The sequence below is a fragment of the Ceratotherium simum genome, chromosome 24 (assembly GCF_057802395.1).
Source record: "Ceratotherium simum simum isolate JZ-2026a chromosome 24, ASM5780239v1, whole genome shotgun sequence".
Taxonomy (NCBI): Eukaryota; Metazoa; Chordata; class Mammalia; order Perissodactyla; family Rhinocerotidae; genus Ceratotherium; species Ceratotherium simum.
Genome location: NC_141923.1, coordinates 11,983,052 through 12,008,551, shown reverse-complemented (window position 1 = coordinate 12,008,551; position 25,500 = coordinate 11,983,052). Strand labels below are relative to the sequence as shown.

At 53.9% G+C, this 25,500-nt stretch overlaps 1 protein-coding gene across 1 annotated transcript in view; it reads right to left on the bottom strand.

The window, feature by feature from the left end:
• Nucleotides 1-24,440, bottom strand: part of ASB2 (ankyrin repeat and SOCS box containing 2) — a 30,673-nt gene extending 6,233 nt beyond the window's left edge. The window contains exons 1-6 of the mRNA XM_004434228.2: nucleotides 24,235-24,440; nucleotides 16,026-16,124; nucleotides 12,680-12,846; nucleotides 11,652-11,807; nucleotides 9,064-9,309; nucleotides 5,917-6,088 (exon numbers count right to left, since the gene is read on the bottom strand). Of these exons, the coding sequence (XP_004434285.1) occupies nucleotides 5,917-6,088; nucleotides 9,064-9,309; nucleotides 11,652-11,807; nucleotides 12,680-12,846; nucleotides 16,026-16,124; nucleotides 24,235-24,440 (1,046 nt within the window). The remainder of the gene's footprint in view (nucleotides 1-5,916; nucleotides 6,089-9,063; nucleotides 9,310-11,651; nucleotides 11,808-12,679; nucleotides 12,847-16,025; nucleotides 16,125-24,234) is intronic.
• Nucleotides 24,441-25,500: the final 1,060 nt, after the last annotated feature.

The window sequence follows — 25,500 nt, the reverse complement described above, 5'->3', positions numbered from 1 at the left end:
TCAGTGGAAAGTATTATTATTGTAAGTGATACTGTGTTTGCCTAAAATCTGTCCTCTAAAACCTCAAAAGGAAATTCACACACCCAGGGGGGCTAATTGCCTCCTAATTTCTATTTGTGCAGGCACGGGAGGCCTGACCTCGCTCTGTAGAGGTGCTGGTCAAAGGCAGGGCTGGGGCCTCACCCTGGACCACGGCCATCGCCAACAAATGCTCCCTAACAGCCGTAACATGCCGAGGCACGGGAAAGAACAGCGAGAGGCACTGCCGGGGCCGCCGGCCAGATGGGGCTGGTGTCTCTAGCGGGTCACAGCTGGTCTCCAGCAATCTCCTGCCGAACCAAGGGAAAGTGGTAGAAATGTGGGGATGCGATTGGATGCTGCCTAGAGTCCCATGAAGCATCGTCTTAATAACGCAGTAGAATCATCTTATTGTCATACGCTGCCGTAGGACTCCACCAGTCAGAAAGTATACAGAGCTGGAGATTGGTGTGTCCAGCCCTCTGTTTCACAGAGGGCGACACTGAGGCCCGGGCGTGGGGTGGGCAAGAGAGTGAGGTTGGACTAGAGGTGATGGCAAAGCCAGGGCAGAATGTAGGTGACCACATTGCCCAGGGCCAGGCCTTTCCATGATGCTCCAGAACCCCAGCCCTGGGAGTGTTGGCGGCCCCACTGCATATCATTATTTCTCTCCTCCAGCCCATTTTATGGCACGGAAGACAGGAGGATGAGGGGGCGACCCCACCAAACAGGCTGGGGCTCTCCCACTTCTCCTGGGACCACAGGTGCTCAAAGCGCACCTTATGAAGAGGAACAAGGTGCCCACTGCCGAATAGAAACTTCGCTGTCTTGGAGGCCTGGTTTCCTGCCTCTCCCTTCTCTTTCTCCAGTGTGGGGGCTGCACCTACCAGCTCAGGCCCTGAGACCAGAGCTGACCCAGCCCAGGGCTCTTCCAAGCAGGCCCAGAGCAGCAGCTCAGCAGGTGACCTTGGATCCCAGTCCTGATGACTGAGCCCCTGTCTTGTTCCTGGGACCCACCAGTAACTGAATCCCACTCTCCCTGTCCCAGGCAGCCCCACTCTCCTTGCTCCAGGCCCTGGCTCCCTACCCAGGATGCTACTTTCCTCAAGGCTTCTGTCCTGCCACACTGCCTGTCCCCGGCTCTGGTGTCCTGCCTCAACCCCAGCCCAGCAGCAGGGGACAGAGCAGAGAGCTTTGTGCCAAAGCAGGCTGTCCTTAGCAGTGTGGGGTCCCACATAGGGCAGTGGACCTGGGTGCCACACCTGCTCTGCCTCTCAGTGCTGGGCCATCTCAGGCATGTCACTTAACCTCTCTGAACCACATCTATAACAGAGGGTAATTAATCATAACAATAGAGATGCTGAGGAGGATGAGTCCCTAGGACTTGTGAGCACTTTACCCTCCTAAATAATAATCACCATGATATTGCAGACCACTGCTATGTGCTTCACACCTGTACCTCATCCAATCCTGGCAATGACCCTGTGAGCTCATTTACTCTTCCTAACAACCCAGCAAGCTGCAATTGCTATGCCCAGGTTACAAAACACAGTTAATGATATCTTTCACAGAGGCTGCTTTAGGGGATCAAGTGAGATGTTACACATTAAGCTGATTGGCGTGTAGTAGGCCCTCAGTAAATGGTGGCTGTTGGCGTCTTGGCCACCATGGTGATTGCAGCGCACGGCCCTGCTACACCAAACACGGAGGTGTTCCAGGTCACTGGGTCACGGTGGTGTGACCTTCGTCAGTGTTCAGTATAAAACTTGAGGGTGGACTTGACTTTCACAAGGGAACCAGCCGCCCACAGATGCTCCGCTGCCAATACCACTGAGCTGCACTGTCACCTCTGACGTGTGTGTGTGCGCTTGCGTGTGTGTGTGTTGGGGGGATTACCTCTTTTCTGAGCCCGTGTGTTGCTCATGCTGGGGCCAGAAAAGGCTACACCAGGGGAGAATCTGCCTGAGGGTGTTCCCCAGGGCACAGTGGGACTCCTGCCCCCGCGGGATCCTTCCCGGGGAAAGTCTGCGGCTTTTTCAGGAGATGCCGGGGGCTGGAGCCGGGGAGCAGTTCCTCCGTGAAGGAGGAAGCACAGGCACACAGCAGCTCCTGCAGTGAATGAGCAGGTCTGGAGGTTTCTGGATCTTCAGAGAGAGAATAGCGCTTGCAGAGGATGCAAACTGCCCGTTCTCAATCATAGTGCAACTCAGAATTGCTCAGGGAATCACTAAAAATGCAGATTCCTGGGCCCCATCCAGGGGCTGATGCCGCAGGTCTGGGGAGGGGCCTAGGAGTCAGATGCAGGTGGCCCATGCACCAGGTCTTGAGAAACTTGGATGCAAACCTTCATCATTTTTCTCCAGAAGACACGGGCAGCAAAGCAGTGTCCTGCAGTGGATGGGGGTGGGCAAAGGGCCCTGTGCCTGAGATCTCCCCTCTTATTTCCCAACAGGCCTTGCGCTCTGAGCCTCAGTTTCCCTTCTAATTAATGGGGATACTAACTTGCTTGTGAATATGCTTTTTAAACTGCATTTTAATTTAATGTATTAACAGTTCTCTATTCTGCCTTATTCCAGAAACAGTTTTAAGTGGCTTGCAAAGGGAGTATAAATTAGAAGTAAAGGAGAAAGAATACTTAAAAATGAAGGAGTCAGAAATGAGGCCCAAAATACAAGTATCTGTTACACATCTGCCACAAAGTAGACTCCATGATCCTGTTTCTCTACTGGGCTGCACCGTGAAATTAGCCAGGCAGCTTTTAGAAACCCCGCAGCCCAGCCGCAGCCCAGACGGCCCATGTTGAAATCTCTGAGGGTGGGGCCCCAGCATCAGGGTTTTTAAAGCACCGCCCACCTGGGGCTTCCAATGTGTAGCCAAGGCTGAGAAATGCTGGTTTTGGTGCTATTCTGCATTCATTTTAAAGGAACCTTGGGGCATCTTGTCTAATACAAACAGTTTCTTAATAAATCTGTCTTTGGGGTGGAACTTTCATCTTATAAGGTGCCTTTGCTAAACTGGAAGTGAAAAATAAGAAGTGTGCCTTGGAGGTGACTAAGACTTTGGGATCTTGGGGGCTCCTCTCTCAGCCATGCCTGCATGTTGCACCCTCCAGTTAAATGTGCAGAAGAGAAGGCACCATCTGGCGGACACTGAGACCAGCTGCTGGGAGCTGCTTTCCAGGCTACAGACGGGCAGGGGGTGTTGGCAGGTGGCTGAGTGTGGAACGCCTATGGAATGTCACATCAAATCCCCGAGCGGCCTATGGGAGGTCAGCGTGGAGCGGCCCATTAATGCCACATGCTCAGGGAGTGGCAGAAGCTGCTGGGAACCTGGCTTTAACCCTGTGTTGGGCAGCCCTCAAAAAATGGCCTGGCCCGTCTCAGTCTTGGAGGCAGAAGGAAATGGGGCCTGAGAATAGAGGGTGAGTAACCAGGGGGTTTGCTTTGGGGGCCAGCATGAATCCAAAGCAGGAGTCTTTGGGGGAACATAAACCATTCATGCAGGTGGTTCCAGAGAGGACCGGCCTGGCTCCCTGGCCACCCTTAGGCACACCCAGGGCTCCTTCAAACTGCCCCCCCAGCTGGGGCCAGACTGCCGACATCTGGCTCCAGTAGACGGCATCCGGGTGTGATTGAAGGATGCCACACTACAGTCCCAGCTCTGCCTCTCTCTGGCAAGCCACTTCCCACCTCTGGCCTGGGCTCCCTCCTCTGCAGAATCAGGAGTTGGATTAGATCAGTGGTCCCCCCCGAAGGCGTGGCTGGGCTGTATCTGGCTGGCTCAGGGTGTTTTTCAAAGATACAGGCTTGGGCTCCTTCTGTCCTGGAGGTTCAGTTGTTCTGTGTCATTTAAAAAATTGCACAGGGTGCCTATGCTGTACGGGCAAGTATGGGGGGCCAGAGGGCGGGAGATTTCCGAGGGCCAGCCCCTTCCCTCACTTTCCCCTGGATCTCTCTGGGGTCAGGCTAAGATAAACCACGTCAGTTGACTGATGCGGCATCTTTCCAGAGCGGAAGAGAAAGATGCCGTCTTGCCCATCACCACTGCCCGCCTTGTTGCTTTCTTCCCTCCATTGGCTTAACTGAAAAATGATGGGATGTACTCTCCCTATGTCAGAGAGTGAGTGCAGCCCCACTGAACACCTACTATGCACCGGGTGCTCTGCTGAGTGCTTTATTTCCATTCTGTATCTGCATATGTCCATGTCACCAGTCTCCACAACAGCCCCGAGAGGCAGGTGTAACTACTTCCCATTTTACAGAAGGGGAAACTGAGGCTCAGAATGGTTAAGCGACTTGCCCAATGGCCTCAGCAGAGATTCAAACCCAGGTCTATCTGCCTTGAGAAGGCTGGGTCTCCTCTGTGCATGCATTGCAGGTGGGGCGGGAGGGCATCTTTGGTTGGTCATTTGTGCGGGCAGCCTGCAGAGCAGGAACTGGGGCTCCTTGTGTCTCCATTTTGTTCTCTAGGATGTCACTCTCACCCCCATTTCCCTCTGCCTTAGCAAAGACAACCAATACCCGCCAACAGGCCCCATCTATATCTCTCCCTCTTCTCCCCGCTGAGGACAGGGCTGAGTTTCCCAAAGTGTGTCATCTGGGGTACACAGATGGGATTTTAGGTGAGAAGTTTTTTTTATTAATTGTAAATTAGTAATTTCAACAAAATAATAGTGTGATAAATGTTTAGCAATTTTAACAAAATGATAGTGTGATAAACATTTCCTTTTAAAAACAAATTCATTTTAAGTAAAAATGTCTTTAAAGGAAAATACTAAGCAATGAGAATATAGATGTTTAAAATTAGGAAGAAAGTCTGTGAACTGTCAAAGTTTGGGGAATGCTGGTCAGGTGGAAATTACTGGGCCCTGTCATCCTTCCCAGGCAGCTAGAGTTCAGCCCCCGGGCGAGTCTTCTCTGACCCCTCCAGCTAGTGGTGGTGCTGGTAGATGTTTAACAACTGACTCTCCAGGGGGAAAAGGGGGCCCTGATTTATATCATTCACCAATTTCCGTGGTGTAAATACTCTCACCAAGGCCAATTTCAGCTATTGATGTGAATAATCGGCTCACGTGAGCTGGTGAGAGGCAGCTCTAGCACAATCCGGCTCTAGCACGAGCCAGCTCTAGCACATCTCTGCTTCCAGCCCACGCCAGTCTGTCTCCTCTAGTACCACCACGGAGCTTACCTTTCATGCTCTTTCATTATGCCATGAATTTCTGTGTGTGTGCACGCGTGTGTGTGCACGCGTGTGCGTGGGCATCTTCCCTCCTGTCAGATTGCCCCCTGGGAATTGAAGCTTCTCTCATCTCGCTCAAAGTCCCCAGCACATGGTAAGCGCTCAGTAAAGGCTAGCTGTCATCACTGGCACTATTTGTATTATCGTAGATATCCCCTGCGTGCTTGCTAATTGCCTGAGAGGTTGGTTATCTTTGCCCCCCCAACAGAAATATCCACTACTCCAGACTCATATCTGGTCCCCTGAGTGGAATTCCTATAGATGTGACATTTGGAGCAGGTGAGTTCCTGCTATCTACAAGCTGTGTGACCTTGGGCAAGTCGCCCAACCTCTCTGCATCTTAGCTTTCTCATTTGAAAAACAAAGATAATCATATCTACCTCAGTAGATTTGTTAAAAGAATTGTGGAAAGTAGAGTTGTTGAAAGGATTAAATAAGTTTATAATGTGAAGTGATGAGCAGGGCTACGTGAGTGTGTGCTATTCTCATTTCTGTTGCTGCTGTTGTAGGCATTCCCTCTAGCTTGCTGACTGTTGAGTGGTTTTCCTTTTTTCCACTAGACCTCTCCTGGGCCTTCCTAACCCTGTGGGCTGGGCCTGGGAGCCCCGCTCCGAGTGCGGGCGGGGGAGAGCCGCGTGGGGGGTGGCGGGCGGGGCTGACCTGTAGCTGCCCTTCTTGGAGGCGATGTGCAGTGGGAGCATGCCGTCCTTGTTAGCCTTGTTGGCGTCGGCGCCCTGCGACAGCAGGAACTCCACCACCTCTTCGTGCACGTTCTTGCAGGCCTCGTAGAGGGCGGACGCGTTGTCGCTGGCCTGCGTGTTGATGTCAGCGCCTGGGGGCGGAGAGGCGGTGAGTGATGGGGCGATCACTGTCCTTGATGTGACACCCAGCTGGCGGCCCCTGTGCTAACCACCGTGACACATGGGATCATTTAACAACGACCCTAAGAAAGAAGGGGTCCACCCGGAGGACCCCCAGCTCCCTTCTGCAACATCAAGACCCCGGGGCCTGCCGGCCGGAGCAGAAGCCTCCTAGAGGCTGAAAGCTGCTGCCGTGATGCTGGCGTTTACTGAGCAGTTACTGTGTGCTGGGCTCTGTGCTTTTCATGAGCTGTCTGAGCGCTGAAGCACAGAGAGCCTATGCACCTGCCCCGGACCACCCAGCCCATAAGCGAAGAGTCAACGCTTGAACTCAGATGGTCTGACAGCAGAGGCCCTGGCCGATGGTCTGATGGCAGAGGCCATGCTCTTAACCCTCACTCCATGTAAAAGGATCCAGACCCTGCCCCGAGGAAGGCCCTCACAGCTGTAGGAGAGTACAGAGCCCCCAGTAAAGAAAACCCCGATAACTTTATTAATTGGGATTTGTTCTTCTTGCCTTCCGTTTCAAGGAATAAGAGAGGAATTACTTCCTGGCTCCTCTGAAGAAAACACTACCCCATGCTGATGAGAAGGAGATTCAAGCCTGGGGACAGTCTCCCTTCAGCCCAATCTCCTACATCTTCTCCATCTCCTGGTGGCAATGGAGAGAACTCAGGGGTTTCTCTGCAAAAAGAAGTGCAGCCTGATCACCAGGCGCTCCTTATTCTGGAGGGAAATAGAGCTGAGCCAGCAGTGAACTGTCAGTAAGGCTGAAATCAAAAGCACCTGTTAACCACGGCTCCTCGCTCTCTGGGCATTCTGCTCATCTCAGGCTTCCTGGTAATTTTTTATTTTTGATGACTGATTTGTGGTCTACAGGAAAGAGCACAGGCTTTTGTGACAGCCAAGAACCAGCTGAAGTTTCTGGCTCATGGCTGACAAGCTCTGGGGCCCCGGGCAGCCTTTAGGAGCCTCCTTTTTCTCATCTGTGACCAGGAATCATAGTACCTAATAATCAGGGAGGAGTAAATGAGATCATGTAAGTAAATGTCTGCTATGGACTGAATGTCTGTGTCCCCCAAACTCATATGTTGAAACCTAATCCCCATGTGTATTAGGAGGTAGGGCATTTGGGAGGTGATTCGGTCATGAGGGTGAAGCCCCCAGCAATGGGATTAGTGCCCTAAAGAAAGAGACCCCAGAGAGCTCCCCACCCCTTCCACCACGTGAGGACACAGTAGGAAGATGGCTGTCTGTCAACAGGAACAGGCTCTCACCAGACACGAATCTGCCACCACCTTGATCTTGGACTTCCCAGCGCCCGACTGTGAGAAATAAACCCCTGCTGTCTATCAGCTCCCCCTGTCTGTGGTGTTCTGTCATGGCAGCCTGAGTGCACTGAGACAGTCTCTTGCACAATGCTTGGCACGGAGAAGGGGCTCAGCAAATGCTGGTTCTCCAGAACCGAGGGGCCGGGCACAGAGGCCTCCACCCCCCGAGGGATAGTCGGCGAGCAGCGCTAACCCTGCCGAGCTCTCGGAGTCAGGCCCCCTGGAAGCCCGGACCCCGCCAGCAAAGCCGCCTGCTCACACAAGAAAAATATTTGGATTTGAAAATGGACTCGGCTCACAAAGGGAGCAGACCCTGACTCAGAGTGTCGGCAGGAGAGCCGGGCGGAGGTTCAGAGTCAGCCGTTCCCCTCACCCGCTGAGCACCCTCCCTCCGCCCAGCCTCCTGGCCTGGGCTCCCGGGACCCTGCCTGGGCCCCTTTGTTCTCAAGCTGTCAGTCCAGACCTGTCCCCGGCTGCAAGGAGGTGCCTTGGGTCTATTTTCCCAACGGCTCAGGCACATGCTGAGTAAGTGGATGCTTATCTGGGTGAAGCCCCACGGTGGTAACTCTGGAGGCCTGGGGTGGCGTGGCTGAGTGCAAAGAGCATGCAGTTGAGTCAGATGGACACGGTCAGAATCCAGGCTCCAACTGCGACCGGTCGTTTAACCTTTCTGAACCTCATTCTCCTCATCTACAAAATGGGATGAGGGCACCACCGACCTTCTACAACTATGGAGAAAACCCCATTGGCCTATTCTGTGTTCATGCTTAGCACAGTGTCTGTCACATAGCAGGTCCTCAACAAATTATTCCAACTCAGCCCCAAGGTCTGGCTTACCTCTGGCCTCTTTGTTGCTAGAGAGGGAGGGTCACTTCCGCGGAGAGAGAGAGGAAATCAAAAGTGTTCTTGGGGGAGATCAGAATATAATGCTCTTTAACCAAAAGAACATCTGCCATTGTCTCGGGGTCTTCCGTTACTGGGACATCGTAATGTAGGCAAATCTTTGTCCCGTTAAGAGAACAAAGATTTTTCACAGGCAAAGAGTGCACAGACCAGGGTTCAAATGCCAGCCCTGCCACTAATTTTCTTTGTGACCTTAGACAAATCACTTTCCCATCCTGGTCCTTGGTTTCATCACCTGCAAAATGAGGAGGTGACCCAAACATTGTCTGAGGTTCCTTCTGGCCCTAAAGTGTGACGTGATGGGAAGAGAAGTGGCTGGGGTGTCAAGAGACCAAGATCTGGCTAGTTCTACCGCTAATGTGCTACGTGACTATAAATAAGTCACTTCCACTTTCTGGGCCTCAGATTCCTCATTTGTAAAACAAGGATGTTGGGCTAGATTAGAGACGGCAAATATGTGGCACATGTGCCACTCCCCCCAGGTTTGTGCCTAACTGCAGGCATCACTTGTAGATCTCAGCATGTTTCCCACTGAGCCTAGACACAGCCTCAGAATCCTTCTCAACACAGTACTCCAGCAAGATACTATTAACTCAGTCAGAGCATGTCCACAAGATGACACCTAAACTTGCCTTCCCTTAGAGCTGATCTCTGAGGTCCTTCCCAGCTGAGCCCCTTGGGGGCTCCAGGACCCAGGGACCCTAAGCACTCACCGTGCTTGGCTAGGAACCTCAGGGCCTCCAGCTGCCCACTCTGGGCAGCCACGAACAAAGGGGTGATGCCGTAGGCGTTCTTGGATTCCACCTTGGCGCCTCCGCTCACCAGGATCTCCATGACCGCCAGGTCGTTGCGAGAAACGGACTCGTGCAGCGCCGTCCAGCCTCGGTTGCAGCGGTGGTTGGTGTCCGCATTGTACTGCACCAGAATCCTCACGGCATCCACGTTCTTGTGCTCGCAGGCTGTGCCCGGGGAGAAGCAAGACGGTCAGCGGGGCCCCTGGCAGGACCCGGCCAGCCAAGACTTCATTGGTCCATTCACCCATTCGTTCATCAGCCATTCATTCAACAAATACCCACTGGGTCTGTACTAAGCTCCAGTCCCTGCATTAAACCTCGGATATACGCTAAAAGGAATAGTAATACCCATATTCACATGCTGTTTGCTGATGTGTATATAGCACTGGTCCTGTGCCGGAGACTCTGTTCTAAGCCCTGTACAGGATTAACTAATTTAATTCTCCCAACCACCCTTAAAGGATGGTGTGTTAGGCACAGAGAAGTTAAGTGACTTGCCCAAGGTCACACAGAAGTAAGTGGCAGAACTGGGATTCAAGCCCAGGTAGTCAGGTCCAGAGTCTCTGTCCCTGGAATGTTCCAGGATGCCCCTAACTCGTCTTCCTTTCCAGTGTTGCCTGCTTCAGTCCTCCCCATTGCCAGGGCTGGAAGAAGAGGACAGGGTCATATTCCCTCTCAACCTCCCTCCTCAAGGCTGCTCCCTTAAATTGGGGTAGAATTTATCTTCTGAGTACAGCTCATCAAGTCTTTCTCAATCTGCTCAAAGCTCGCTTTTTTTTGTGTGTGTGTGAGGAAGATCAGCCCTGAGCTAACATCCGTGATAATCCTCCTCTTTTTTTGCTGAGGAAGACGGAATCTGAGCTAACATCTATTGCCAATCCTCCTCCTTTTTCTTCCCCCAAAGCCCCGGTAGATAGCTGTATGTCATAGCTGCACATCCTTCTAGTTGCTGTATGTGGGACGCGGCCTCAGCATGGCCGGAGAAGCGGTGCGTCAGTGCGCGCCTGGGGTTCCGAACCCGGGCCGCCAGTAGCGGAGCGTGCGCTCTTAACCGCTAAGCCACGGGGCCGGCCCTCAAACCTCGCTTTTCAGCCTCCTCTCTCTAGACCCTAAATGCACCCTTGGCTCTGGCCAGAGTTTTCACCAGGGAGGCTGGGCACTTGTCCAAATTAATCACCCCTGGAAGCTTCTCCGAGCCAGTTGGGGGCGGGGGGGTGAGAAGGAAGAGGGGGCTGCCTGTAGGGTTTCAAATAGGACCCCAGGTGAAGCGCCCCACCTCTTGAAGACTTGGTTGCCTAGCCTGTGAAATGGGGGTAATGAAACCCTCCTGAGAGGATGCCGTGGGAGAAGAGTGAGGTAGTGCATGGAAGGCTCCAGCACGGGGCTTAGCACACAGTAGGAGCGCATACAAGTCCAGGGCCCACGCTTTGGCTGTGAGTCACCCAGCATCCTGGGAACTCTCTCTGGGACAGCCGAGGCTCCAGATGACGGCTCTGGTGCCCAGGTGGACATGGGTTCTGGGAGATGCTTCCACCGTGAGCCTGCAGTGGACCTAGTTACCAGCTACCTGGTTCCTGCTTCCCACGGAATGTTCCAGGTGCTGCATACAGACACATGGGAAATCGGGGATTTCTGTCGTTTTTCATAGTGTAAAGCCCTATCATTTTTGCAAGACGCAAGGCTGGTTGCTTTAGCATGTGGGCATGAACTAGATGCTTTATAATGTGGTGGTCAGAGTGTGGTGCTGGCATCCGGCCACCCCAGAGTTTAAATCCCATCTCTGTCCCTGGCTGGGTGTGTGATCCTGGTACCTCATTCAGTCTCTGTGCCTCAGGCCCTCATCAGTAAAATGGGGGTACTAGCAGGCCTACCTCACATGTAGATGGATATAAACAAAAGAGCAGAGCCTGGCACAGAGTAAGCGCTCAACAAATGCTGTTGTAATTATTCAGATTGTGACTCTGGGCACTGCTAGGGTGGCCAGGGTATGTCCTTGATGACGTATTGAGTAAGCCAAGCGTTTTTATTTTTCTTAAACATCCCAGAGGTGCAAATTCTCTCTCATGCCTCTTTGCCTTTGCCTGTGCTGTTCCCCTTGCTTGTCCAGCTGGTAAATTCCTCCTGTTCAGGCTCAGCTCAGGCACCCCATCCTATGGGTACCCCCCCCACGTCAGGGCCCCTCCGCTGTGCTCCCAGGTGCCTTGGGCCAACCACGAGCTGACTGTCACGTTGTCTGTGAGTCGATGCCCACCGGACTGGGAAAGCACGTGGGCCGGGAACGTATCTTTTCATGTCTGAGTCCCCAGTGCTCCTCAGCATGCCAGGCCCATGGGAGGATTTGGAGGATGTTGACTGAATATGTGCACGAATGAATGATTCAATTACATAAGATACACATTCAAAGAAGGTCGCCCTCTTCAAAGTAGACCCCTTCAGGGTTATGCCCTATGGGAGCAATGCTCCTGATTGCCCACCTAGTTCTTGGACCCCCCCAGCAGGGGCCTCACCTTTGTAGAGCGGTGTCTCTCTAGACTTGTTAGAGATATCGGGCTCAGCCCCAGCCTCAAGCAGGGATTGAAGGCAGTCCAGGTGTCCCCTGCACGTTGCCAGGTAAAGGGCCGTCTCCTCCTGCAGGGTGCGCTGGTCGATGACTGCTGGGTATGCTGGGGAGAACAGACCAGGAAATTCACGAAGTATGAAGATACCCATCCCCCCTCACAACACAGTGGGGGTCCCCATTTCCTCCCCATTCCAAGGACAGACATGTGTGGCATCCTCCTAAATTTACCATCCAGACTACCTTCATCCTCTTGGCCCTGGACTCAGTCACTTTTACAGGGCTGGTTCAGCTTCCTGGTCATATTAATCCAGCTCAGATGTCACCTCCTCTGGGAAGCCCTCCCTGGATGAGTCCCCTCCTTCTCTGAATGACCCTGTCCTTCTCTTACACTCCCACCAGCCGCTGCTGGGAGCTCAGTGTCATGCAGCTGTGTCTGTCCTGGAGTGATGGTGGGCTGTCTGGGGTCCATGCTGCTTGAGGGCAGAGGTAACTCCTGCCTGTAGGTGGTATCCATCCACTTATGGCTTGGGGGGAAGCCGAGACTCAGAGAGGAAGCGCGATTCGCCCAGGGTCCCACAGCTGTGAGGGATGGCCTTGGCGGGGCACAGGCACAGCTGCAGTATTTTCCACACCAAATCAGCCCCTGGAACATTCTGGAACAAGCTGGCAGTGGCTCTCCCAAAAGTCAGCCCACCCTCATTCCTTTTCTAGGAATTAGGCTCTCCTGTCCTGGGAGGCCTGGAGAGGAGGCAGCAGGGGATGGGGGGTCGGGGTGGGGGTGTTGGGGGTGGGATGGGGACAAGTCACTTCTCCTCTCCCAACTTGGTGACTGTAACTCTGCAAGGAGAGTGACACCCTCACCTTGCCCCCTTGCCCAGGTTGTTGTGGGGCGAAGAACATGAAGCTGTAGAAGGAACGAGCCCTTGCCCCTGAGTCCCGTCCCCGCTCTGGCCGCCCCCAGAGCCCGCCCCTCACCTCGCTGCAGGAGCTTCAGACAGCCCAGCTGGCCGTAGTAGGCTGCCTCGTGCAGCGGCAGCCAGCCGTCCTTGTTGGGCTCTGCGAGGTTCTTCCCCTCCTTGATCATAGCCTTCAAGGCCTCGTCATCACCATCCTTGATGGCCTTCAGCACGGGGTCCACGGGCCTGTGAGAGCAAGGGCCGGGTCAGTCCCCAGGCAGGGCAGAGGCAGAGCCCGGCAGCCTCTCTCCCGGAGGGAATGAATGCAGGGCCTGCCCGGGGCCAGGAGAGGGGCGGGCTGTGGGCTCGCTCGGTCCTGCTCGTCCCTGCTGGTCTGGGGCCGGTGCTCAGCCCCTGCAGCCAGCGTCCTCCTCAGCCAGGAGAATAATCCTTCCTAACCCTCATGGGGGTGCCCGGGAACTCTGCCCCAACCTCAGCCCTGACCTTGGCCCCCCCAGCTCCCAGCTCCATCATGGCTTCCTCAGCCTGCCTGCCCAGGTCAGCCTCTCCCTGCCTCCGGCCACACGCCCTCACACAACCACAGCCCTTTATGTCTTTGGATGATTATTTCACCCTCTCTGTCTCCCCCACCGGACTAGGAGCTCCAAGAAGACGCGACGGTGTCTTTTTTCTCCCTCATGATTTGATTCCCAGGGCCCAGCTCAGTGGCTGGTCCATAACATGTGCTTAATAAATATTTGCTGCATGAAAGAAAGAGAGAGAGAGAGAAAGAAAAGAAGGGAGAGGGAGGAAGGAAGGAGGAAAGGAAGGAAGGAAGGAGGGAGGGAGGGAGGAAAGAAGGACTCAGAACCGAGGAACCCCAACAATTATTTCACTCCTTTATCTCTTCTATTTACAAAAGACAGCCTCTTCCCTATAAGAGTTTTGCTTGTTCCTTTGGGAATTTTATCTATATGTTGTTTGAAACAGTCTTTGCAATGGCTTCCTTTGAGTGTTTGGAGCAAGAATTGGCCCATAAGGTAAGTGTAGGGGCTCTGGATCAAGCCTTGCCAGTGCTCCACCCCCCTGTGCGCCCCCCAGACCTGGAGCATTTCCACGTCTTTATCCCCAAGTCCAGCACCATTTAGGGAAACTCGACAAGAAACAGGTTGAAACACGGCAAGCTCATTCACTTCCGTAGGTGGAAACTGAGGGTCTCTTTTAGACAGAGCTCCTTGGTGGCTGAAAGAGAATTAGGGGACCCCTCCATCCCTGTGGCGTTCAGTGGCTGCATCAAATGTTACACCAAGACCATTTCTACCAAGAGGAGTCGGGCATACAATGCCAGCCTCCGAAGGGATGGATAACCAACCCATGGGAGGTTTCAGCGATAATTAACACCTTCCCTGAGCATGGTGCCCCAGCATTTACAAAGTCCTCCACCCTCGGGCCCTCTGGCACTTCGGGCAGCTCTGAGACGAAGGCACAGACCTCAGAGGGGACTCTTTACAGTGAGCATCTCTCTGGGCTCTTCCCAACCCCCATCCTTGCTCCTGACCCTTGTCCTCACCTCCAGAACTTTTAGCTGCTGAAGGACTGAAGTACTTGAAGGACTAATAAATTTGAAGCCATTACAATTTAAAACTTCTGAATTTCAAAAAGGCTTCAGGGCTAATGGGAATGCTAACCTCTTCTCCTGGCTCATTAAAGCCATTCCTTTGCTCATTCATTCATTCATTCATTCCCTGAGCCCTCTTCCCTCCATCCCTGGAGAGTCAGTGAGGACCAGGACTGCTGTGACTCCAGATCCACTCCTGGGGAAGGTTCTGCGTAAATGGTCCCATTTGCCAGATGGAGAAGGTGGGACTGGAGGCAGGCCTTGTCCCCAGGGCCCTCACCTGTGTCAGGGACCAGGATAGGCCCTGAGGGTGTACAGGGCCAGCCCCTTTACCCTCCCGCTGCTTCCTCCAGCGTGAACGGCACTTCCTCCTGACTTGCAGCCTCCCTGGTTATTAATAGCTGCAGAGTGCAAATGCCGGTTAAGTTACAGACCTGGCAAGCACAATGGGTAACTGACCAGATAAGCCCTGAAGTCCCCAACAACGCCATCACTGCCACCTGAGGCGTTCCTCTTACAAGCGGCCAGAGCAGCCCCCGTTGGCGTCAGGAAAAGCCCCAGTGGGGTATGTGTCCCGTCTTTCCTGGAAGGTCTCCCGCGGGGCCCCAGCTGAAGTGGAAGGGAGGAGGGCTGGGGGGAGAAACACAGGGAGGGCTCCTGTGGCCGTGGGGGGTGGGCAGTGTCATGAGAACACTCACAGGACCCGCCGCCCAGTGTGGGTCTCATCCAGCTGCAGCGTAAAGACCCTGGGGCTCTCGGGCACACACTCTGACAGCTTCTTCAGGGTCTCAGCCAAAGTCCCCGCCCCGAGGGTAGGGGAGGTTGCTAGGGGTGTCAGGCCATCGGAGACTAAGGAGCTGGACAGGACCCTGGAAGCCACTCTGTTTTCTCTCCAACCTCCTTTCACAGAGAAGGGAGACTCAGAGAGGGACAGCGACTCACAAGCAGTCACACAGGAAGAGGCAGTGGTGCCCAGACCAGAACCTGGGGCTTTCTTTTCCAGGCTGTCAAAATCTCCCCCACAGCACCAAGGAAATGAGGGCAGCAGGGTCTGAAAAGGGCTGGAGGGAGAAACAAAACGTTGCCCAGTTGCCTCCTCCCCTCTCTGCCACATAACTGAGCAAGGAATAGGGGTTCCAGCGATGGGGCCCCTCTTTTGCCTTTAGCTGCTTCTAGGGTCAGTACAGTGGAGCAGAGAAGAGAACAGCACAGAGCAATTTTCCAAGGACGCACCCATCCCAGCACCCTGGTGCCAGGCAAACAGAACCCCCGCTGCCACTCGGATTATTTCAGGATTTAGCACCTGGCACTGAACAAATAAAGGCAACAAAGCAAAACGAAACCTGTGGGTGTGGGCGGTGTGGATGTGCTCAGATATACCGCCGGTGATGGCATGGGGGAAACTGAGACAAACAGAGGTGTGGCTGAGTCCTCGGCTTTGGCTCTGAGCCCCTCGGGGCTTCTGAGGTCTTAGGGCTGTCTCCCCGATCTCCCTCTTGCTGGGTCCCCAGATTCTGAGCCCCTCGGGGCTCCTCCAGCACACAGAATTCTGGGGGCATTGAGGGGTTAATCGCCAGCACAGCCTGGCTGGCAGTTCCTTGGGGACCAGAGTCTGTGACCACCTAGCCCAGTTCAGCAGGAGCGGCTGGGCTCAGGGAGACACACCTGAGAGGGGCGTGCCTGGGAGGTCCCTCCAGAGTGTCCTCCCTCCTGGGGGCTGTGGGTCTGCTTCCCACTCCCCACCCCCACCAACCAGTTGGGAAAGTGAGCTTGGATGGTCTCAGGGGCCAGGCTGGGGGTCACTTACGCCAGCTGGGAGGCCTTGCCGCGGTTGTATTTCTTCATGACCTCTTGGAACAGGCCCCTGGGGGCCGAGGCCGGCGGGCTCTCCGGCGGCACAGTGGACCTGGAGGGTGCAGGGCAGGAGTGAAAGAGGGAAAAATACTCTGCATATGAGAAGCGGGTCATGGCCAGAGGCAGAAAAGAGGATGGAGAGAGAGCCAGAGGGCGAGACTGACAGACAGACACAGGGCTCTGAACCAAAGCAGATGGCTGGGTCCTCTCTGTGTGCTGGACACAGCTGCTGTGTCTCCGGATTATTTTTGGCCCTTGGAGGAAGCCCTGGGAGATTTAAATGACCATATAAGACAACAATGAGGTTAACCTCACCCCCACTCCTGCAGGCCCCCGTCCCCAGCCAACCACGCGGGAGGCAGATATGAAGCAAGGTGACATTCTTCACCCAGGAGGATGTGAGAAGTGGTCAGGTTCCAGGATGAAAGGGGTTCATTCTCGGGGCTCCCACAGGGATGGAGAAGAGATTCGTGGGGGTGGGGGGACAGGGCAGCACAGCTGGGAAGCCAAGCCAGGTCTGTGCCCCCACCCCCACCTCGCTGGCTCCTCATTAGAGCGTCCTTCCACCCCAGGGTCAAAGAGTATAGAGTTTACAGCAAAAGGATGCGTGAGGAAGTTCGCTGGGGCCAGGGCTTGGAGTTAGACCGACGCGGGTTCAAATCCAGGCTCAGACACTTCCTGGCTGTGTGACCTTGGATAGGTTGAACTTCTCTGGGCTTTAGTTTTCCAAACAGCCCAGTATCAGAGGGCTGGTGAGGCCTGAGTGAGTGAACGGTGTGAAATGCTTAGTGGAGGGCCAGGCACAGGGAGGGCTTGACACGTGTCCACCGTTTATTTTATCACTATTCCGCCTCTCTGAGCCTCAGTTTCCCTACCTCGTTGGGCTGTTATGAGGATGAGAGGGGTGAAAGGGGGTGTAGTGGGCACTCCACAAGTCTGGATTGGTTGGGGTCGTAGTGAGAGCAGGACATGGGGTTCATGCCAGCCCCACAGGTCAGGCCCTGGTGCCATGGACACCCCAGCAGGCCAGGTCTGGTCTCCTGTGCCCCTCTGGGGCGTGCCCAGCGGGATTGGGGAGGACATTGCTACTGCTTCCCAGCACCCCGTGGGGCATGGAGGTGATGGAACTGTGACCCTGGGAAGGACCCACCCTCTCCAGGACAGGTCAGAAGCTACAGGTCCGTAGATACCCGCAGCAAGGCCAGGGCCTGGTGGGAGGGGCAAGTGGGCAGAGAGAGAAGGGAAGGACAGCTGACATCTCGAGGGGGCTCCAGGCCAGCCCCCTTCCTCCTTCTCTTCTTTGTCAGCATCTTCCACCTTCCTTCGCTCCCTCCCACTCGTCACTGCCTACCTTCTGAGCGCCCACTAGGTCGAGCTCGGCGCCACAACAAGCCCCATTCGTCAGTCCTCATTCATTAACCCTAGAGCGGGTGTCCACATTGCTGGGTTTTAGAGACGAGGACACTGAGGCTCTGAGAGGTGGCTCTCTGCCCCCGGGTCACACGCGGCCACGGCAGGTAAGCGAGCGGAGCAGAGTCGGACTCGGTCTGTCCGCGGAGCTCCTGACAGGCGCTCCCTCCTCCAGAGGCTTGGTCTCCTCCCGCATCTTCATCCTCTCCCCAGCTCCAAGGCCTCCATCCTGACAGGTCCTGCCGCTTCCAAGAAGCCCCTGCCCCTCCTTGTGCCTCAGTTTCCTCATTTGCAGAGTGAGCAGGCAGGACCAGAGGGGGATTTCCTCACTGCTGCTGTAGCCGTGGGGCCTCCGCTGAAGTGAACTCACGTGGAGACTCAGCGTGTCAAGCAGACCTGAGAGACCACATCCTGGGAGGAGGGCAGAGCCTGGCCCTGCCAAGGCCCCTCTCCTCGGCCCGGACAGCTGCTGGTTCAGTGTCATTATCCGCGCTTGCTCCTGGCCCTGGAAAGGGGAGAGTGCTGGGCAGGGTGGGCAGCAGCCTGGGGCCTCGGCGGTCCCCTGCCCTGGGGTCTTGACAAAGCCTTGGGCTTCTGTCTCCCCAAGGTCCTGGGGTCCTGGGCACCCTCATCATTGGTCCATGTGCGACCTCTCATCGCTCACTGTTGTTAGAATGTTTTTAGCAAGGTAATAAGCGCCGGTAAAATCCCACACACCACCCTAAAACTAGGACCTGTCTCTGATGGCATAATCATACCAGCGACAAGGGGACAGTGGGGCTGGTGGGGTGGCAGCGAGATGGCGACGATGACATCCCCTCACAACTGTGCAGGGCATCGCTCATGTCCATCCTCCCCGCCACCTGGATGGAGGCAGGGGATGTGTGGTTCCCACTTTGCAGAGGAGGAAACAGACAGACGAGTTCCACGCAACGAGAACTTCCCAGCTCCTGCTCGGTGCCACACCCTGAACGAGAGCCTGGGGATGCGGATCAATAGGACACTTCTCTTTGTTGATCCTCAAGATGTTCAGAGGCCAACGGGGTGGGAGACAAGGACACACACAACCAGAGAGCCGCAGGGGAGAGGCTGAAAGAGAGGCAGGAGGACTCGTTCTGGGAGCCCCGAAATCGGGTGTGTTATCTTGGTTTTAGGGGCAGGCAGGGTGGGTGCTCAGAGCTGCGGGGTTGTGAGTCTCAAGCTGGAGGCGGAGCCAGGCCCCTGCCTGGATTCTGTGCTCTTGCCATCAGGCTGTAGGCCCCACTTCCCCTCGGGCCCAGAGCGGGGGAATTACCAGCAGAGAAAACCACCAGGCCTGAGTCATCAGAAGTGAGAGGAGCCTGGCGGGATGTGGGCGCAGGTCATGCCCTGGAGGAGGCCCAGGTAGGGCCCCTGTCCTTTGTGTGGGCGGGCAGGTGGGGGTCAGGAGAGCATCCCTGTCACCCAGCTCCCGACAGCCCTCTCCTGGAGTCCAGCTGGTCCTGGCTTCAGACACGGGTCAGGCTGGGTGAGAGTGGGGAGCAGGGCTATGATGGCAATACCTCCTAACTTCTCGGTGAGGCCTGTCTGAGTTAATAAGAAGCCCGGGCCAGCCCCAGGAAGGGTGTTAAATTGGGCTGGACCTGGCTGAACGCAGGTGGCAAGCGGACATCTTACTAGGGGAGGGAGCTAACAAATCAAGAGGCTCCCCCATGCCCACTGCCGGGCCTGGGTCCTGTATGTGCTCTCTCGTCTGGTCCTCACACCAACCCCATGTCAAGCACAGGTGTCATGAGTACAGGGCCTGGCACACAGTAGGCACTGGGTAAATTTAAATGAATGAAACAAATGAAACAAAACAAAACAAACAAATGAAGGAGTGATATCCCGTATGGTATTCTTGGTGTTGTGTGGTTTCACACCAAGACCTCAGATTCCTGGAGAACCAGCCCCCTCCCTTTTGGGTGGAGAGAGGAGGGGCTCATACGGTACAGCCCCCCCCACCCTCGTTCCCGCGGGGCTCCGGAGTCAGCCTCCCACCCTGCGAGCTCTGTGTCTCCCTCACCCACTGGCCAGTCCATCATTTCTGGGCTGGCCAGAGAGGAATCACACGTGGAGGAGAACACGGACTCCAAGCTGCAGCAACTTCTGCCTTCTCCTCCATCGCTGAGATGTGTTGGGCGCCAGCTATGTGCCAAGACTTGTGTTAGGGACGTGGCACAAAGCATCTCATCTCAACCTCTAGTCCACTTTGTGAAGGAGATGTAATCGGCTCCCGTTTGCAGATGAGGAAACTGCAAAGAGGTTCGCTTCCTCTAGCCTGCTTGGTGAACTCCTATTCATCCTGCAAAGCCCACTCCTTGACTAAGTAAATCGATACTTTTTGTGTCCCTCTGAAACTAAGCAGGTATCTTTGCTGTGCCCTTCCTATTGGGCCATTATGTACCTGGGCCTTTACCCACATTAGACTTTGAGCTTGGGGAGAGCAAAGACCAGGCCTGACTGACATCATAAATGCACAGTAAGTGTGGGTAGGTTGATTTGAATTGTTTGCTGCTGTGCACACATCGGCCCAAGCAAGTTCCTGCTTCATGCTTTCTTCCTTTGTCTTCTTAGAAATGTAACCTTAAATAGAATGCAGAAGTTCAAAGACTGTGAAGACCCAGCTTCCTGGATCCACTCCAGCTGGCCATCACATAACCTTGGGGCCCCTGTTGCATGAGTGCACGGACGCTACTTCTCCGTGGGCCGGGAAGTTGGATCTGCGTTTTAGGGAGCCCTCAGTGGGCCAACGCTTGGCAGAGGATCCTCAGGCACGTTTCAAACGTCATCCCTTACGTTGTGGTGGGAGAGAAGCCAATGGGAAAATGGCTTTAAGAGGGAACACTATCTTTTCTGTGGGATGCTGACCTGGCTTTCATTTCGAGGATCCCAAAGACTCAATTGACCTGTATGTCCACGGTCACCATTTTGGTCACAAGATGATAACAATAAATTATGTTCCTAGAGAATGTTATTGGTTTTGAAGTGCATTTATTTGCCTAAAAACATTCGCTGGGCACCTACAATTGCCGGGCCCTGAGGATACAAAGGTGAGCAATATCTGCTCCCTGACCCCAAGGAGGTCACACAGTGCAGTTGGGGACTCTCTCAGGAGGCCAGGTAATGCCTTTCTAGGGTGACAAGACAGCTTGGCTATGAGGCAGAGGCAGTCGTGACGTGGGCACTCAGGGAGGAGGTGGGGGAGGTCAATTCACGCTGCAGGATGTGGGTGGGGAAGGCTCCAACACCTACCTCATCTCATCTGCTTTTCATAAGAACACCGCACGGTGGGCTGGGCACGTTTCTGTTATTGCCATTTTAGGGATAAGGCTCTTGGGGCTCAGAAAGGTTAAGTAACTTGCCTAAGGTCACACAGCCGGTAAGTGACAGAGGAAGGATTCGAACCTCCAAACCCACTTCTCTTTCCACTCTCCTCTGCTGCCTCTTCGCTCATTCCTTTATTCACCCATTTATTCACTCACAGACAGCTACTGGGTGTTGCCATGGGTCAGGCACTGTGTGCTAGACATGAGGCTTCACAGGAGGGAAGATGGTGAGGCCCCTGCCCTCAAGGAGGTCACAGGTTAATGGCAGAAACAAATACATAGAAATTGTAAGTCGGAGTCAGGGTGGTGAAGCAAACAGTCCGGAGAGGGATAAGAGGGGCGACCTACTTGACCTGGGAGGGTGGTCAGGCAGGGTTTGCTGCAGAGGTGACAGTTTATCTGAGACCTGAAGGATGAGAAGGAGCCAACCATGTGGGACCTCTGGGGACATGTGTGACATCCTGTTCCTACACCTGCTCTGAGTCTATTTGGATGGAAACTGTGACATTCAGGGATAGAAGCAAACAAGGACTCTGTCGGGTCCTGCACGTACTGTGATGCCCTGTCTGGTGTCAGGCACAAGCCTGTGTGTCTCATGTCTCTGGGGACCCTGAGTCTCTGTGGGTGGGAGGCGGATGTAGTGAGACCGACCCCACTTCAAGGTGGAGGAGGGAGAGGAAACAGAAGAGGCTTTTGCAGAATCGGCAGAGCTGGTGACACGTCTGAACTTCAGATCAGGCCAGACTGTGGTTCCGTTCCTGGTCCTACTGTGCGCATGTTTTGTCATATGTAAAGCGGGCACAGAAATATCCAGCATGTGTGGCTTTCGTAAGGATCACTGAATGGCTGTGTGCCGGGCACGTGGGAAGCACTCAGTGTGCATTCGGGGCAGGAGGAGGAGAATTACGTTAAAAGTCAGAGTAATGGGGGCCCGCCCGGTGGTGCACCGGTTAAGTGTGTGTACTCTGCTTTGGAGGCCCGGGGTTCGCAGGTTTGGATCCCAGGCGCGCACCAACGCACCGCCTATCAAGCCATGCTGTGGTGGCGTCTCACATAAAGTAGAGGAAGATGGGCACAGGTGTTAGCCCAGGGCCAATCTTCCTCAGCAAAAAGAGGAGGATTGGCATCGGATGTTAGCTCAGGGCTAGTCCTCCTCACACACACACACACACACACACACACAAAAATCAGAGTAAAGGGATTTACTTCCCCAGCAGGGCCCAAGCCCAGCCTCCTTCCAGAGACAAAGGGGCAGAACCAAACCTAGGAGGTTTGAGGTCACATCAAGGGTGAGATGAAGGCCGAATCCTTCTCCCCTACATTACTTGTGCCTGGATCTTAGGTGAGCGCCACTTGACCTTGGCTAAGTCATTTCACTTCTCTGTGAGAGTTTTTTTTCCTCCCCAAAGCCCCTAGTACATAGTTGTATATCCTAGTTGTACGTCCTTCTAGTTCTTCTATGTGGGACACCGCCTCAGCGTGGCTCGATGAGCGGTGAGTAGGCCCACACCCAGGACCTGAACCCGCAAACCCCAGGCCACCAAAGCGGAAAGTGTGAACTTAACCGCTGCGCCACCGGGCCAGCCCCTCTGTGAGAGCTTTTTTTTTAGGAGACTGGGTGAATGTTTATGTCCCACAGTGGGTCTCTGCTTCCCTACCCTCTAGAGGAAGGAGGGGGTCAGGACCCAACCTCAAGAGCCCTTTCAGTTCTAAGGATGTTAAGTGTCCCTGGGACACCTGGGTGGGGCCCCCATGCTGGGGAGAAGGCTGCAGACGCCCCGGGACGTGCCGGCTTGTGCTGCAGGCCCAGTAGGTGGGAGGGTGCTCTCTGTCTATCTGATGCCCTACTGAGAAAGGGGAACCTGTGGTCTGACTCCGGCTGAACTGGCCAGAACAGGAACCAAGGCCTCCGAGAGCACCCCCATGAGGAGTCCTCGGCTCTGGGCTCCTGTTTTTCTGGTTGGGTTGCAGAATGGGGCGTCCTCTGGGGCAGCTCAGTAACCTGGAGCCTCACATTCCCTCCAGCTGCCCGAGGAGGCTGCCTGCCTTCCCCTTTAGAAGGAGCTCCTCAGGGCTGGGCCTCCCAGGCCTTTGCCCAGCCTGCCCGGCAGAGGTGGTCCAGCCTTAGTAAGGGCCAAAGTCACCTGGGAAGCGCCCTGGTAGGTTTCATCAGGGCTGAGATGGACTGTCACCCACCTTCATCCCTGTCAACTGGGACTGGACATTGGAAAAAGTCTATTTATTGTTGCTGCTGTTGTTACTATTATTATTATTAGAGAAGGAAGCTGAGATTCAGAGAGGTTAAGTGACTTGCCCAAGGTCACACAGGGAGTCAGCTGGCTGCTGGAGACAATGAGATTTGAGGCCCGTGCCCCAAGGTAACACCAACACAACTGTCACAGCAATTCCCAAGCCCCTTCCACCAACCCCAAAATACACACTTGACTTGGACTCACTGGTGAGCAGAAACATTTTAAAAATGTGTATATTTCTTTTCTAAAAGCATTTTAAGATCCAAGACCTAATTACCTCTCTGGCTCCACCTCCTACAGAGAAGGTGTCCTCTAGGTCTGTGCTGTCCAGTACGGTAGCCACTGGCCACATATGGCTAGTGAGCCCTTGAGATGTGGCTAGTCTGAATGGAGAGGTGTTGTGAGTGCAAAATACACAGTGGATTCCAAAGCCTTGACATGTAAAAAAGAATGTGAAAATCTCATTTACAATTTTTATATCGGTGATGTGTGGAAATGATAATATTTTAGACACAAATTAATTTCCCCTCTTCCTCTTTGTAATGTGGCTACTAGGATGTTCACAGCTGCATATGTGTAGCCGCAGTTGTGGCTCACGCCGTATTTCTATTGGCGCGACGTGGTGCTGCTCTAGATGGTCCTGCATCTGGGATGGTCATGCTGAGACGGGGGAGCCAGAACAAGGAGGCAGGATGGCTCTGCTGGGTAGCTGTCGTTTGCGTCTCAGATGTGTTGTCCCAGAGAGGCTGCATAGACGGGGTTGGAAGCTCTGGCCAGACTCAGAACATTGGTTTTACTGTATTCAAACATAGAGTCAGCTGTGCAGGCCAAGCCATGGGCTTTGGACCCAGATAGTTCCAATCTCTGCAACACCATCTACTAGCTGTGTGACCTTGAACTAGTTACTCAGCCCTGAGCTTCAGTTTCCTCATCTGTAAAATGGGAATATAGCATAGAGCCTCCTAGAAGGTCCTTAACAGGATTAGCACCTCACACAGCACTTGGCACCATCAGAGCTCAGTACGTTCAGATAACAAATGTAAGGCATTAAGGTGTTAAAGTGCAGCCTAGAGATCATGATAATTTGGCCTTGGATTAACAGTGTTTGGGATCTGCACCTGATGGATGACCCAGCTGGTTTCTCCTCGCTCACCTGGTCCATGGGTAGAAATGGGCAGGTTGGCGATTGGCACGTGTGGACACGGTGGCTTCAGCAGTGGCAGGGCCCCGAGTCTTGTCATCCAGGCTCTGCTCGATGGCCATCTGGACCAGCTCATCCTCACTCAGGCTGCTGTACAGGCTGTACTCCTCGTGCCCAATGGTACGCTGTCCGCCCCGAGCACGGATCTCAGTGGCCATCCTCCTCCACTTCTCAGCCCAGCCTCCAGGAGAGACACTCAGAGGGGAGGAGGAAACCGCAAATCAGAAAACCCTGTGAGGAGACCAAAACCATCCTGGTCACTAACAGTTTTGCAACATAGCTACGTTTACCCACGGGGAAGGCTGTGCTCTCTTCTGGCAATCACACAATCGTTTTTTATCCATTTATTTTGTCATATGATCAAGTCAACCACCCATTCATCTACATATCCATCCACCCATCCACTCATCTATTCACCAGTCCACCCACCTATCTAACCATCCATCCAACCAGCCACCCATCTGTCCATTTATTCATCCTCCCATGCATCCGTCTGTCTATCCAGCCACTCATTTATCCATCCACCCTCCCATCTGTCCACTTATCCATCCATTTATCCAACTAGCTAATCATCCATCCATTCAACCATCCACGCTCCTAGCCAGCCACTCACGTATCTATCATCTAACCATCCACCCATTCCTCCATTATCCATCCTCTGATCTATCTGCCCATCTATGCTTCCATTTATCCACCCATCCTCCCATCCATCCATCTATACATTTATCTATCCAACAAACCAACCACAATTCATTTTTCCAATCCACACGGCCTATCTATACGTGTATGCATGCATCATTAAATGAGAGATTATTTATTGAGCACCTATTGTGTGTCAGGCACTCTTCCAAGCGCTATGATACAACAATGATCCCAACAGACAAAAATCTCTGCCCTCCTGGAGCTTACACAACGGTGCTTACATTCCTCCCTTCCAATTATCCGACAACATCCCATCTGTCCCGGCACTTCTCCATTTCTCTGCACTGTCCTAGGGCTGAGAATACTAGAGATGAATCAGACACAGGCCCGCTACTTAAGATTGCATGACCTAGTTAAAATCAATTATTAAAATAATTTGCCATGTTAATTCCAGGGACTCTTTTCTGAAAAAAAAAAAAAAATGCCTCAAGGAGAAATGGACTTTGGTTGAATCAACTGCTCTTAGGAAATCAACTAAGCCTGATTTTCTTTTCCTCAACTAAGCTGACACATGAT